Consider the following 15,810-nt stretch of genomic DNA (forward strand, 5'->3'; position numbering starts at 1 on the left):
ATCAAATCTGATCTATAAACATTTATACAAATAACAGAGATCACTTAAATTAATTACTTGAATTATTAGAAATCAGTTAAAAAATTTTAAATTACGAAAGAAAATTTTGTATTGTGAACAAATGGTCGGACACCAAAAAAATATTTACTCAAAAAGAAATTAAATCCGTATATATCCCCTACGAGCTATATATGAAGAAACCAATATTTGTTGACAAAAATCAATGTTTGCATGAGTTGGGAATATTGAAGAGTCCAAATCATGAATGAATATGCTGGGCTGGGAGTTAGGACAGTAAGACATGTGCATATTCTTGGATGCCTTATTTCTACATATATATATATATATATATATATATATATATATATATATATATAAGAATATACACTACCAATAACACACTATAATTTAGTACTATGGTCAATTTTTTCAAATTATTATATATTTTCTTGTTACTAGTCAAAGACTTAAAAAAAAGCTATATTAGAAAAATGGTAGTTGAGCCTAAAATAATAGCCCTAATTGTCATGTTCGATAATATTGTTAATCAAGCGTAGTGAATTTTGTAACAATTTAATATTTTTCTGGACGTCAAATATATATTTATATGTATAATTACATATTCGTGTCATCATCTCATCTGTAAATTTTGAGCAGTCAAAAGAATAATTAAAAAATTGCAGGAAAAAAATGGTGTACTACTCTGTATTTATTATCGCTTTCATTGTTGCGCCTCCAATAGATATTGATGGTATTCGTGAACCTGTTTCTGGATCTCTACTTTATAGAAACAATATTATTTCGGGTGCCATTATTCCTACTTCAGCGACTATAAGTTTGCACTTTTACCCGATATGAAAAGCGGCATCTGTTGATGAATGGTTATACAATGGCGGTCCTTATGAACAATTTAAAATTAAAAAAATAAAATCAACTTACAATTTTTAATTATTTTTATTTTATTTAAAATTATAATTCACAATTTTTATTATTTTTTTAAATATTTTATCTTATTTAAAATCGTTACCACCCTTTATTTTCTTTATCCAATACTTTTCATATGGCTGTATTATATGAATTGTAATATTAGCCGAAAAGGAACGCTATTTTGTGGAGTTGTACTACACCAACCCTTGATTTTCTTTTTTCTTTAGGGTACATTTGTACTACATCGTTGACTAGGGTCGCACTATTCTTTTTCCACGACAACAATAATGAATTGTACACATGAAATAAAATAAAATAAAATAAATTTAAAACTTATCCATTTATCTTCCGTTCTTCACCAAGTTTGTTGAAGCCTGTATCATTCTAATTTACTATATAATCACATGAACACGTGTATCCTGCATTATTTTGCATCATGATTAATTGATTAGATTGGTGTTATTTATTAGGTACCGAGATAATGAGATGATGAGTGACAATGTGTTGTGTTGTAATAAGAAGTGATGTTAGGAACAACAAATTGGACACATCAAACTAAAAAGTGCTGTAAAGTTATCTAAGACGGTTCTGAAGTACATGCCATGTCTTTGCCGCTTCAATGGGACTGTTCAAGATTTTCTACTATTTTTATTTATAATAAAAATTTAAAAAACCAAATTGAACATTACCTCTTCGGTATTTCTAGCCATCAATTTGGAAAAAATTCTTAGGACGTACAGACAATTTTCTAAGTCATGTTTATCCGCGGATTACAATAATTTTTTGGTCATGGAAATGTTGATCTTTCAACTACATAAAGAAATTATCAAGCAGTGAAGATTATCTTTGATAATAAAACAAAACATTCCACTGCCAAAAGAAAAGAATAATAAAACCCTTAATGGGCCTAACAGAGGCCCAATATTTAAAGCAAAAGAAAAGAATAATAAAACCCTTAATGGGCCCAAGAGGCCCAATATTAAAGCAAAAGATAACACATCTGTACCATTCATTGTTTTAAATTTTAACAAACACTCCTTATTTCTTAATTAGTCTCTTAAACAAAATAAAATAAAATTGATCTGTAGATAGCATGCCATAATAAAGGAAATTAAACAAAGCAAAGTATTATTCTACAATAATAATTTTATTACAAAAGTAATTATTATTTATATACAGTGTAGTAGTATTATTTTCATTGTTTTACTTGGAAACTTCTTCGTCGCCGTCGCCGTCGACCCGTCCGACGTCGTTGAAGGCCTGTCCTGTCATCTGGTCAGATGCTTTCAAGGCTTCGGCCACCGCAACCGGTCGCGTCTTTTGCAATCTCACCGTTGACGGCTTGTCTCCGGCGGCGGCGGTTTCCAGATCTCTGTCGTATCCTCCTCCACCTTCCACCTTAAGCTCTTCCATTTTCCTCCTTGCTTCTTCCTCTGCTCCGCTCAAGTTTTCCTTCACTCATAATCAAAACATCATTATATTACTCAGCAAATATATCTCAACTAAATTGATAGAAACAACTCAGTTGCATGCAACTTTACACGGTAAAATTGATAATGGAGAGCAGTTACGTAAAAATTTAATTAAATCAGTCAAATACCGATTCTCAACTGTTAACTTTATTCACCAACTAAAATAATAGTTGACAATAATTTTTTTTTAATTGAAAATAGTTATCATATTTCTTATATTTGACCATAGTAGTTGAAATTTTTTGTAAAAAGATGAACAAAATTGAAGACCTTGGTCTTGTCCTTAGCTTCAGTGGTTTTGTGCTTTGCTGCCTCAGCAGTTTCTGAAGCCTTGTTCTCTGTTGCTTCCTTCATATCATAAGCTTTGTCCTTTGTTGCTTCAACTGTGTCTGCACTCTTCTGCTTTGTTTCTTCTTTCTTGCCTCCCAAGAAACCCATCGCCCTCTCCTTCAGCTCCCCAAGCTTCCCCACCGTGGTGTCCTTCCCTTCCTTCGCCTTCTCCGAAGCATAATCTCTGTACTCACCTATGTCCAACACCCTCATCATTCTTAAACTTCCAATTTTAAACATCTGATTATTCTAAAAAATTATTCTAAAAAATTAGTATTACTTACCACCCTTTTCCACTGTCTTGTCCTTGGCTTCCTTAGCCTTATCCATGGTTGCATCTTTAGTTTCCTTGGCTTTTTGAGATGCAGCATCTTTTGTTTCTTTTGCTTTCTGTGATGCATAATCTGTGTATTCACCTGCCTTTTCCACTGTAGCATCTTTTGATTCTTTTACCTTTTCAGCTGCATAATCTAATATTATTTCAATTAGTCTATAAATAACACTAAGATACATTGTTTTTGTTTGGCATATTCTATTGATGTTACCTAGAAGTATATGAAGATTAAATAAAAGAGTTATTGAAGGAAAAAATCTGAATTCTAAAGCAGAAACAAAATTAGAATTAACCATCTAAATATATGTATGAACTTACCAGCTTGTTCCTTTGTATAATCTTTTGCATTCTTAGCTTTTCCAATAGAGATATCTCTCACTTCACCAGCACCAAATCCTCCAAATTCTTCACCTTTATTTGTTGTAGTTATATCTGATGATGCTGCATTTGTAGTAGTGTTGTCTCTTTTGCCAACAACAGCATCTTTAGCACTTTCATATGTGTCATGAACTGCTCTTAGCATTGAACCAATTACACCTGGCTTTTGTTGTTCATCATGATCATGGTTTCTAGCTTTGTTAACTTCTTCAAGATCTTTTGCAGTTTGTTCAGCGCTTTCTTCCTTCAATTGTTCCCTTGACTCCATGATTGATGATGCTAATAATCACTCAAATAATTTGTAATGGATGTGAAAGAATTAAGGTGGTGTTTGATAATTTATATGATAAGATTATAAGGATAGTATAGGAAGGTTTGTGACGGTTGGTGTGAGTGGACACGTGTTAATAGAATAGAGAACCACGTGGAAGAAAGGGTTATGACACGTGGCAACCATGCTTAGGAGGTTTGACACGTTGTGTTTGAGAAGTGACATGACATATTCTACATTGTTCTCACTTCTAAGAATTCTTAAGGCATTATTATTATTATAAACATAGATGCCCTCTTATGTTTGGAAACCTGAGAGGATGAGAGTTGTAATGTCCACGTGGCAATTTGTAAAAAAAAAAAAAAAAACAATGAGTTTCATACTTTATAGTCAACCCGGTTCTGTTGGCCAATGCATCATCATCACCTTTTAGTAGTATAATTTGAAATTGGAAGAGTTTGATTTCGGAAGAATTACTCAGGAGTCATGATATAAATATAAAAGAGTAAAGCAAATTTTAAAAGTTTTGAAAATATTTTTAAGTTTTATTTTGTTTTAATTTTATCATAAAAATTTTTTATTTGTATTAAATATATTTTTTATGATTAAATTTTTAAAAAATTTAAGACCAATATAATAATAATACATGAAAATTATATGAAAATTATATTTGATGTATTTGTGTTGAAAGTTGTTCTTATAAAATTATTGTTGAATTGATCTTAAATTTTTTTAAAAATTAGCCATCAAATATATATTTGATGCAAATAAAAAATTTTATAGGACAAATTTAAAACAAAATAAAATTTAAAAATATTTTTAAAATTTTTGACAAATTTCAAAAATAAAAAAATATATCTTACCCAATATGAAATTATCATTGTGGACTAACACATATTTATGATTAATTATAATTATATTAAATATTTTATATAATATGACTTAATAATAAAAATAAAATTATATATTCTATTCTATTTCATCAATTTAATAAGAATAAAATCAAACATTTTTTTATTTTTGTTTAGAATTGTATAAATATTACATTCAATATAAATAGTAATTTTAGGAGTTTGGTCCTTGATATACCATAATCACATTTTGTTAGGGTAATTGGCAATATAAACAATTTGAATTAATCATCATAAATTCTAATGTTTAATCTCCTAAGCCAAACTGAATGAAGTATCATATGGAAGACATCAAATCTTTTAGGAGGATAATGCACTTCAAAGTGTCTCCTAATGTTGTCCACTCTCCGTTGCATCCTTATATATTGTCTTGATGAGATGTTTGTTAGAATCTCCTTCAATTTTGGAATGTCTCTTGAAGAAACTTCAACTGAAAAAGACTTCCAATTCAAGACATCACTAAATGGAGGGACATAGTGGTCAGAAATAAGCACAGGAACACAACCTGTGTAAATTGCCTCAACTACCCTTGGGCTTGCCACCTCATACCCACTAGGGCAAAGACAAAACTTGCTCTTTCTAAGCATACCATAGTAGGAAACCCCCTTTGGAAGGTACTTGTGGACTTTGATATCTTCATCCTTGTTCTCCCATTGCTCAAGTAAAATGGGCCTAATGGGCCCATGAACCCCACCGGCGAAGAAGGCCAAAATTGAGCGTTTAGATGCGGAAGGCCCACCAAGAAAACCATCTATTGTACCTACATTTTTACAAGGATTTTCAGGAGTCTTTCGTGTATCAATAGTATTTTTATTATAGTGGAAATTCAAGTGCAGTCAACTTCACTTAGGCTGCATTTGTTTTCGAGAACAGGACAGGACAAGACACTGAGAATAGGACATGACAAAACACTGATAGATAGAGACACAAAATTGTGTTCTTGTATTCTGTTTGGTGATAAACTATAACAAATTATAAAAATCCAATTTATTCTCATTTTTTTCATTAAAAAAATTTGAAATAAAAAATATAATAATAAAAAATATAATTATGAAAAATTAATAAGAATAATGAAAGAAAAAATAAAAAATAAGTTGTGTTTCTTGTTAGTGTCTCAGTGTCCTTCCTGTCAGGATAGACACAAAATACATTAATTCAGTGTCTCTGGACACATTGTCTCTGTCCATGTCTCCTCTGCCAAACACGATTTTGTATCTCAGTGTCCTGTCTCTGTAAACAAACGCAGCCTTAAAGTTGATAATTGATAGTCGTTATATGAAAATTTAGTCAAATCACTCAAATTATTTAACGGCTCTCAGCTATCAACTTCACGTGAAGTTGCCTGCACCAGAGTTTTCACCACTCACCTATTTTGATTGAAATTAAGTGAAAAGTGACTATAATTGAAAATTACTAAATTACTAATGATGAGAATAACCTAATAACCTGTTTGGAGATTGATTTCAGGAAGAGAAACATCTTTTGTAGGGTTGAATCCTTCAGAGGTGTTGGCATTGCACAATACACGTATAGAGTTCTTGTATAAGTAAGGAATAGAGAATGAAGTCTCTGGCCCCTAAAAAATTTTGAATAATCATTCTCAACATTATTATCATTTTGTGTATTCATATGCATCTAAGATCATCATAGAACTAATATGATCACATTATGAATAAAGATGTAATTCAGGACTCGATCAATGGCGATTAGACCGTCATTTTCTCACTTTACCAACCTTCTTATTTTAAAGGAACTAGTTTCAAACGAGTTAGACCTACTTACCCAATCATGGCAAGAAAGCATGAAATGATCAGCACCAAGGCTTCGATTCCAATAAGGATATCTTCCAGCAATGAGATTGATATAATCCTTGACGGTTGTTCTTATGGGGCCGAAATCGCGCGAGTTCCTCTCGTACACAAATCGGACCATCATTACTACACTGAAGGGAAGGAAGAACACATGAGCTTTCTTAGGATCCCTTGTTCGAAATTGCTCATTCATCTCAATAGCATGGATGAAATTACCCTCCATTGAGTATATGCTTTTGCATGGTCCATTATGAAAAATTGGAGGCTCCCCTTCTTTATAGACAAATACTTTGAATTGTTTCTCCATTTCTAAATAGCTCCTACATACCATAACAATGATATTTAATATAACCAGTGATGATCACTTAGTACTAATCAATGTTTATAACATAGTTACTCATCATAATTTCTTAATGGATTGTTTAGAAACAACAACGAGACGGATAGGGATGGGTTTTCACACTACTGACTCCACCCCGCCCTACCTTATCTTATATAGACTCCGTCCTGTTACTACCAGCGAGTATGAGTTGTACTACCTAGTATTATTCACTAGGAATTACAATTAATTTGAGTTGATTGAGTGGTCAACTCAGTCATCTGCTTAAGCAAGTGTTCGGGGGGTTCGAATCCCATTTTAATACGTTCGGAGGGTTCGAATCCCATTTTAATACATGCAGCAATCCATTGACCAGCAACAAACCTTTAAATGAAATTCAGATCCACGACGGATTAGTCTTTGGCCTGTCGAGCTAGGGATGCCATAAGCAACCAAAAAGAAAAATTCACTAGGAATTCCTATGGCCCATTAGTTTGCCCTTGAAATACTCCCCAGTATTATTTATAATCATAGTAATTAATATCTAACTATCACTTAAAATAAAATTTCTTGGTTTGATAAGCAAGTATAAACATTACACTTCGACTTAATTATTATAAATTAAGGGCATTTTGGTTAATAATTTTCTGACAGTACTTTCTTAATTAGTGTACAAAATATTAAAGTGAGACATATTATGATTACTAAATATGTTACCTGTGAAATGCTTTGGCATTCCTATAGACTGGACCTATTGGAACATAGTCTTGATCAAGTGTTTGATTCCAATTTCTTGCATCTCTAATAGCAGCTCTAGCTTGTAGCAAACCTGCTTCAGTTCTATCTAAGATGCTGAATTTTCTTTGGGGAACAACATAAGATTCATTCAAAGGAGCTGAACTTGCCCAAGTTTTTGAGATGTCATGATCAACTACCTCAGTTTGGTTCTGTTCCCAAAAAGGAAAAACGAAAAAAGGAAAAAAATGAGTCATCATCTTTAGTGAATTATAAATAAACTGTTAATGTTAACATATATTTTTCAAAATTATAAAATTTAATATAATTTTATATATTAATAAATATCTATTTATTTTTATTACATTTATGTTATTGAAGTAATTTTAAAATTAAAAATAATTTTACCAAACAGAATTTTTATAACTTAATAGGTATAGAAAGTCACTTTTATTATGATTTACCAAACATACATTATATAATTTTTGAAAAGCTATTTAAAAAAAACGGTAATGTTAGGAAGAAAAAAAAAGTCAGAATTTGTCTTATGTAGTCTTTATTAATTGTCCCAACAATTAATGAGTGCTAAACAAGACAAGTTATGACTATTTTTGACTCGATTTCTGTTAAAAAAAACACTAGCTTTAATATAATAAACTACTTTTTAAAAACCAAAATTTTACCAAATTGAGAGTAAGATTATATTGCTAGATACAAAATGACCGGGGATGCATTTTCTTACTTTCCCTTGAACAAAATTAAGAAATTAAACTTAAAATCAAGAGTAATTTAAAACTAATATTACTATTACACTTTGAATCTATGCATGTTGACTCATTGCTAACACATCAACAAATAATAATGGTTGGCTCTATACATTTGAAATTTCAAAAACATAAAACAAAGCATACTTGCAACAACTTCATTATTCTTCAAAGATCAAATTGAAACATCAATCAACCCTTACAACTAGACTATGCTTAATAGCTAAAGTCCTAAACATATACCATGTTCTAGTAAAAGATTTTTTTTTAATAAGAAAAAGAAATTAAAAAAAAGGGAAAGAAAAGAAAGAGATCTTACATATTGTTCCGGAAGAGAAAGTGCTGGAGGAGAGAAGTAAGAGAGGTTATTGAAGAAAGACATGTGATGATCATCAAAGGCATGCATAGTTTTGTTATCATCACCATTGTTGATGAATAAAGAAGAAGAAGAAGGAGAAGAAGAAGGAGTTATAGAGCTCCAAAGTAGTGGCACCAAGGTATTATTATTGTTACTACTTGGACCATTCAGAAAAGCAAAAGTAAGTGCCATAACCATTACAAGAGGAACAACCATCAACAACAATGGCTTCAATGATGAAGAACCACACCAATAACAAAAACCCATTATTGTAATGATGATTTGATTTCAAAGTTGAAGCCTTTTTGGGATTTCAGAATCTGGGCATGCATGATTTTAATTTAATCCTCCCTTCTTTTCATGTTACAGCTGCCTCTTCTCTGTGGCTTCAGTTACAAATGTACACATGGCAGCAGAAACTCATGCATGCAATTAACTCTCTCTCTCTCTCTCTTTGATATCTCCCATTATTAGAGTATTCCAAATCCGATTTTGAGTGGATTTAAATTTTATTTAAAAATTTATTGTAAATTAATAAATTATTATATATATTAAAAAAATTTAAATTTTTATGTTTATTTAAATGAACGAATGGGATCATTATTCAAATCAACTAAGTTAATTTCACTTTTTATTTTTTTATTTTTAAATATAACAGCGGGTATAATTGCCACAAAAGTGATCCGCCACAAAATTTTGATTTACAGTAATTATTTTAGCGATTTAAAAAAATCGCCACTAATTGTTTAGCAATTTTTTATTTTTAAACGATTATTCAACTACCATTATATATTTGGCGGCAGCTAAAAACTGCCGTTATCTGACTCTAAAACTGCCGCAATATGTTAGAATTCTTGTAGTTAGCGAAGCTAGCATCGGGCCCAAAACTATTGATTAGTAATATTTGATGGCTTAAATTTTCTCGCGACAAAAACCTTGAATTTATCGAAACATATACAGGATCCAAAACCGAGAATAGGGTTTAATTCGTGCCAGTTTGGGGTGGCTCATATATTAAGATCATAAGATGAGTGGCATTATTATGTGTGTGTGTGAAATCTATAGTGGAATTCTTCATGGGTAAAGAAACTTGAAGATTTTGATATACTACTATGAATGGTGGTTGAATTTGTATATCTTCCATGCGATTCTAGAATCTAGATGATATTTGACTCAAATTTTAAATTAAAATGTTGGATTGATTCATTTTCCTATTTCTAAGAGACTTGACTATAACTTAAAAAAGGAAATTAAATTTAAAAAATATTTGAATGAAATCTGGAAAAAAAATAGTTACAATAATAAGAAACTGTTAATGATTAGGTAGGACTGAATTTAATATTTAGATATTTTAGCATAAATTAATTTGGATTATATGAATAACTTATAAAAACCGAAAATAAATATTATTATTAGAAATTTGAATAATATTATGCATTTATATTTTTATATAAACTAAGTCTAATTAAATTATTAATAAAATTTAAAAAAATAATATTATATATTCAAATTTTTTTATAAATTAAGTCTAATTAAATTCAACAACATCTAATTCGACCAAACTTAAATGTGGTTCCATAAAAAGAACAAGGGACTCTTAATTATTATTTTTCTTTTCATATTAACACAAATTTAAAATAACTTCATAAAAAATATATTTGACTAATATAGATATCGCTCCTTTTAATAGTCAATATACGAGTAATTGTAAGATGCAGTTGTGCATATGAACAATTTGGATAAGATCATTCCAAATTGTATTTACATAAAAGAAAAAAAAATTAACTATTAAATTAGTTATTATATATATATTATTTTAATTTTTTTTATATTTTAATATCTATTTTATATTGATGGTTAATTTTAGAAGTATTCATAAATTAGATCATATTCAATATTTAAATATTAGTGATTTTTTTTATTTTTTACGATATCCTCCAATCCGACAGACCAAAAACTAATTCGATGTGGTACTGAGTTTTATTTAAGAGTTTGCTACTGGCAAATGGATTGCTGCATACACAAGGCGGGATTTGAATCGACACTTACTTAAACAGACTAGTGAACTAACCACTTAGACCAACCCAATTTAATTACCATCTGTAATATTTATCTGCATCTAATCCGCAAGATGATCGAATCCACACTCTAACAGAATCGGTTCACTCACATCTGTATTTACGGATTCAATTCGCATATCCATACTAAATAATAAATAAATAATATATACATTTTATTTATATTTTAATTTGATTAATCATGATTATTTATATATATTGTATCATTTTAAATAAATAATCTTTTTTATCCTTGTGTCTCTATATTTCTATTTTTATACATACATCATATTCATATCATTGATATTGAGAAACATAAGATCCAAAACAAAATAGAATTTAAGATATTTATACAATAATGACAACAAACTCTTATTTATTAGGATGAGAAAGATTCAACATACTCAAATTATATAAACTTCTTGGCTATCTATCTAATTAATGATCATGAACTTTAATGTTCAATCTTCTAAGCCAAACAGAATGAAGAATCATATGAAAGACATCATATCTCCTAGGTGGATAATGTACCTCAAAATGTCTCCTAATTTGTCCCACTCTTCTTTGCATCTTTATATACTTCCTTGGAGAAACACTCAAAAGAATTTCCTTCAATTTTGGAATATCCTTCAAAGAGACCTCAATTGAGAAACTCTTCCAATTCATTACTTCACTAAATGGAGGGACATAATGGTCAGAAATTAACACAGGAACACAACCGGTGTAAATTGCCTCAACTACCCTTGGGCTTGCAACCTCATACCCACTAGGGCAAAGACAAAACTTACTTTTTCTAAGCATACTATAATATGAAACACCCTTTGGAAGGGTCTTGTAGAGTTGAATATCTTTATCCTTGTTGAACCAATGATCAAGGAGAATGGGCCTAACGGGCCCATGATTCCTGCCTGCATAGAAGGCCAAAATGGGCCTTTGTGATGGTGATGGCCCACCAACAAAATCATCTATTGAGCCTTTTAGGAGATTGATTTCTGGAAAAGAAACATCCTTTGTGGGATTGAATCTCTCTGAGGTGTTGGCATTGCATAGCACACGGATGGAATTCTTGTGTAGGTTTGGAATGGCAAATGATATCACAGGACCCTGAAATTAAAATGAAATCAAACAAACATGTGTAAGAAAAAAAAAAGGAAAAAATTCAGGTGCAGTCCACTTTACGTGAAATTGATAGCTGAGAGCCGTTAAATGAAAATTTAGTCAAATCAGTCAAATCATTTAACGACTCTTAGTTATCAACTTCATATGAAATTGACTGCACCTGAGTTTTCACAAAAAAAAATATTTATTACATTATGTCTTAAGAATTCTCCTTCCTTATCTATCTGATTATACTTTGAAATGAGACTAGTCTCTGTTTCCAATAGCAATTAAAAAAAAAACTCCCTTAGATAATTAAATAATAATAATAATAATAACAACAACTATCAGAAAAAATGATGAATATGTTCTCATGATTATTTTTTAACAAAAATTAAATACTTATAGATTTAATCATTGAAAAAACGAGACACATAGATTTTTTATTAAATAAAAAAATTATTTGTCTATAAATAAAAAACTATAAATATTTAATTTTGGTAAAAAATTTATTTGTCTACACAAAAAACAATTCTAAATTTAGTTATCCTTTTATTCAAACTATTACTTACTCACATTATTAAGTCAATCATATAGTAGGTAAATTTGTTTCTTATCCAATAATCACAATGGAAATGTTTAGTAATAAAATTTTTTTTTAGCCAAAATCAGTCAGAATTTATTTTATTTAATATTTATTAATTACAGTAGAAATTAATAAATAATAAATAAAATAAATTTTAACTGTCTTTTTTTTTTTGTCTCCGCACTGTTACCGTAATCATAAATAGTAGCCTTGAGAAACTAAATGAAATAACATGTTGCTAGAAGAATCAATTATGATGATATTTTTTCAAGTCAAATTAATTAAATTCTTAACTAATAATAATAAAATCTAAAGAATAGTAGTGAATTATAGTGAGGTAGTTAATTACATACCCAATCATGGCAAGAAAGCATGAAGTGATCAGCACCAAGGCTTCTGTTCCAAAAGGGATATCTTGAAGCAATGAGATTGATATAATCAATGGTTGTTCTCTTTATGGGACCAAAGTCAAAGTCAGATTTATACACAAATTTGACCATCATTGTATACTGAAAGGAAGGAAAAAAACATGTGCTTTTTGAGGATCCCTTGTTCTAAATTGTTCATTAATCTCCATTGCATTGATGAAATGCCCTTCTGATGAATATATGCTTAGGCATGGTCCATTATGAAAAACAGGTGGTTCCCCTTCTTCATAGATGAACACTTTGAATTGTTTCTCCATTTCTAAGTAGCTCCTGCCATTTCAATTTTTGTAATTAAAAAAAAAGTTTAATTATTCTGTCAGTTCTATAGTTTCATTGAATTTTTAATTAGGTCTTTATATTTTTTTTTATTTAGGTCTTTATACCATATCAGATCTTGTAACTAAGTCTCTACCGTGACAAAACTATTAAAATTAATAGAATATTCTGTTAAACTATACAGAATATTCAGTCAAGTATTAGGCATATTCGTTTTGTTTAACGAAATATTCCGTTAATTCCAGTATTTTTATCACGGTAGGAACTTAATTACAAAATCTGATATAGTATAAAGATTCAATCAAAAAAATATATATATATAAGGACTTAATTAAAAATTTAGTTAAACTATAGAAACTGACAGAATAATTAAACCTAAAAAAATACATATACATTAAAATTAATCAATAAATCAGTCACTATACTGACAGAATAATTAAACCTAAAAAAGTACATATACATTAAAATTAATCAATAAATCAGTCACTATATATATATATATATATATATATATATATATATATATATATATATATATATATATATATATATATATATATATATTCTAACTAAATAATCAGTGGCTAGAATAATTAAATTTGTCATATAATAAAATAATCAAATATACTTACAATAATATAATAAAAAATTTAATGAGATATCAAATAATAGTGAAACTTTAGCATGAGATAGGAAATATCTATGTATTATACATGCTTAAAATTAACCCTAAAGTATATTTTAATTAAATTAAACTCCTCTTATTTCTCATCCCAGTAATAGTTATAACTCTAAGAAAATTTGATACATAAGAAAATAATGGATTATTAGGTACCTGTGAAATGCCTTAGCATTCCAATACATTGGACCTAATGGAACATAATCTGGATCTTGAGTTTGATTCCAATTTCTAGCTTCTTTAATGGCAGCTCTGGCTTGAATCAGACCAGCTTCTATTCTATCTAACATGCTGAACTCTTTTTTGGGAGGAACAACATGTGATTCATTCAAAGGAGGAAGAGGAACATAATAAGATTCATTCACTTGCCAAGGTTTTGATGACATGTTGAGATCAACTTCATTTTTGTTTAACTGTTCAAATTAAAAGATGCTGCTATTAGTTAACACTTTTTAATTACTTTATCAGTTAATAATATATTTGTTAATTTACTACCTCTGGTTACAAACTAATTGTTATATTTATTAATAATTAATTATGTTAGATAGTGGAAACTCAGGTGAACTCGACTTCACGTGAAGTTGATACCTGAGAGTCGTTGGATAAAAATTTAGTCAAATCAGTAAAATCATCTAACGGCTCTCAAGTATCAACTTCACGTGAAGTTGATTTCACCTGAGTTTCTACCATGTTAGATACATGTTTTTAAACATTATCCTTTTGATAAAACTTCTTTCTTCTTTATTATCCCCTGCCTCTTTAATAATATGGATATAGTAAGCAAAATATAATTAATTTTTTGTTTACATTTTATTTATAGAATAATTATTTGTGAAAGAAAAACTTTCAAATAGAAAAAAAAAATTACTTTTGATTGGAGGTAATAATACCATTTTAAGCTTCTACCTCTCTAGTAATTAATTCTACTCTATGTTAATTAATTAATAAAAATAAAAAGAATAATTGAAATCAGCAAAGGGGATTAGAAAAATAAATAAATAATTGTCAAGAAAAAAATAAAAAGGAAAGAACTCTTACAGATTCATGAAGTGTTGGGGGAGAATATTCATCAGAGATAGCCATAGTTTTGTTCTTCTCCTCCTTAGTAAGCATGACATCATCACTTCCACCATTATTGTTTGAAAATAATGAAGAAGATGAATTATTATTATTATTAGAAGAGGAAGAAAATTTGTGTTTTCCATTTAAGACCAAGGTGGTGGAAACACTTGGACCATGGAAAAATAAAGCAAGAACCATAACAATTACAAGAGGAACCATGAACAACAATAACTTCATGGATGTTGATGATGATGAAGAAGAAGAATTTGCCATTGATAGATGAATTTCAAAATTAAACCCTTTAATTTAGTTTGAGAATTTTTGCCATCATGGACACAAATATAGCTAGAGCTTTCTCTTTTCTCTTATCTCTTTTTTCTTTTTTCTTTATATGTTAATTTGTCTTAAGCTATAATATATATGTAGCTTAATTTTGCTATGTGTATATTTTTTATAATAAATATTATTTTGATATTAGTATTTTTTAAAAATTAAACACGTTTTTTATTTTGTTAATTAAAAGTTTAATTACTCTATTGGTCTTTATAGTTTTACGAAATTTTTAATTAGGTCCTTGTATTTTTTTTCTTTTTAATTGAGTCATTGCACTAATTTTTTTTTTATTGGATCCCTATACTTTTCTTTTTTTTTATTTGGATTTCTGCACCAATTTTTTGTTTAGTTAAATTCCTATAAAATTAAGGCAATTACTGTTAAGAGGGACCTAATTAGAAAAAAAATTAGTGCATAAACCCAATTAAAAAAAAATATAGAGACCTAATTGAAAATTTTGCGAAACTATAATGACCAACAGAGTAATTAAATCTTAATCAAAAAATAATTTAATATAATTAATTACTAACAATTAAATTTTTATATCGATATAAAAATTATTTGGTGTATAAATAATATTTTTATATATGGTTTTGGGGTTTTATCTCTTCTTTGTCCACATTAATTAAGCCATAGCGCAATAGAAAGAGAGTGATAGAGAAACAAAGGATCCAAACAATG

General features: G+C 29.1%; 2 protein-coding genes and 1 pseudogene across 3 annotated transcripts; all 3 read right to left on the reverse strand.

The window, feature by feature from the left end:
* Positions 1-2,034: 2,034 nt before the first annotated feature.
* Positions 2,035-4,115, reverse strand: LOC112759131 (uncharacterized). 2 transcript variants are annotated; one of them, XM_025807957.2, is made up of 4 exons: positions 3,382-4,115; positions 3,014-3,199; positions 2,670-2,923; positions 2,035-2,379 (listed from the first exon to the last, which is right to left on the reverse strand). In XM_025807957.2, the coding sequence occupies exons 1-4, from the start codon at positions 3,707-3,709 to the stop codon at positions 2,131-2,133; spliced, it is 1,017 nt and encodes a 338-aa protein (XP_025663742.1). In that variant the 5' UTR covers positions 3,710-4,115; the 3' UTR covers positions 2,035-2,130. The 2 variants fall into 2 exon arrangements, with proteins under 2 accessions (XP_025663742.1, XP_025663749.1); XM_025807964.3 differs by having other exon boundaries at positions 3,014-3,190; positions 3,382-3,772.
* A 583-nt stretch (positions 4,116-4,698) lies between these two features.
* LOC112759148 (probable glycosyltransferase At5g03795) lies at positions 4,699-8,969 on the reverse strand. Its single transcript, XM_025807972.3, has 5 exons — positions 8,572-8,969; positions 7,471-7,700; positions 6,406-6,754; positions 6,070-6,199; positions 4,699-5,383 (listed from the first exon to the last, which is right to left on the reverse strand). The coding sequence occupies exons 1-5, from the start codon at positions 8,875-8,877 to the stop codon at positions 4,848-4,850; spliced, it is 1,551 nt and encodes a 516-aa protein (XP_025663757.1). The 5' UTR covers positions 8,878-8,969; the 3' UTR covers positions 4,699-4,847.
* Positions 8,970-11,014: 2,045 nt separating this feature from the next.
* LOC112759158 (probable glycosyltransferase At5g03795) lies at positions 11,015-15,218 on the reverse strand (annotated as a pseudogene).
* Positions 15,219-15,810: the final 592 nt, after the last annotated feature.

The sequence above is a fragment of the Arachis hypogaea genome, chromosome 2 (genome assembly GCF_003086295.3).
Source record: "Arachis hypogaea cultivar Tifrunner chromosome 2, arahy.Tifrunner.gnm2.J5K5, whole genome shotgun sequence".
Classification (NCBI taxonomy): domain Eukaryota; kingdom Viridiplantae; phylum Streptophyta; class Magnoliopsida; order Fabales; family Fabaceae; genus Arachis; species Arachis hypogaea.

Excerpts from the sequence above, each read along its gene's own strand:
- LOC112759131 (XM_025807957.2), bottom strand. The coding sequence starts at position 3,709 with ATGGAGTCAAGGGAACAATTGAAGGAAGAAAGCGCTGAACAAACTGCA. Across the intron at positions 2,924-3,013 it reads CAAGACAGTGGAAAAGGGTG|GTGAGTACAGAGATTATGCT; the intron begins GTAAGTAATACT and ends TGTTGGACATAG. Across the intron at positions 2,380-2,669 it reads AAGCTAAGGACAAGACCAAG|GAAAACTTGAGCGGAGCAGA; the intron begins GTCTTCAATTTT and ends TTATGAGTGAAG.
- LOC112759148 (XM_025807972.3), bottom strand. The coding sequence starts at position 8,877 with ATGGGTTTTTGTTATTGGTGTGGTTCTTCATCATTGAAGCCATTGTTG. Across the intron at positions 7,701-8,571 it reads TTTCTCTTCCGGAACAATAT|AACCAAACTGAGGTAGTTGA; the intron begins GTAAGATCTCTT and ends TTTTGGGAACAG. Across the intron at positions 6,755-7,470 it reads AATGCCAAAGCATTTCACAG|GAGCTATTTAGAAATGGAGA; the intron begins GTAACATATTTA and ends TATGGTATGTAG.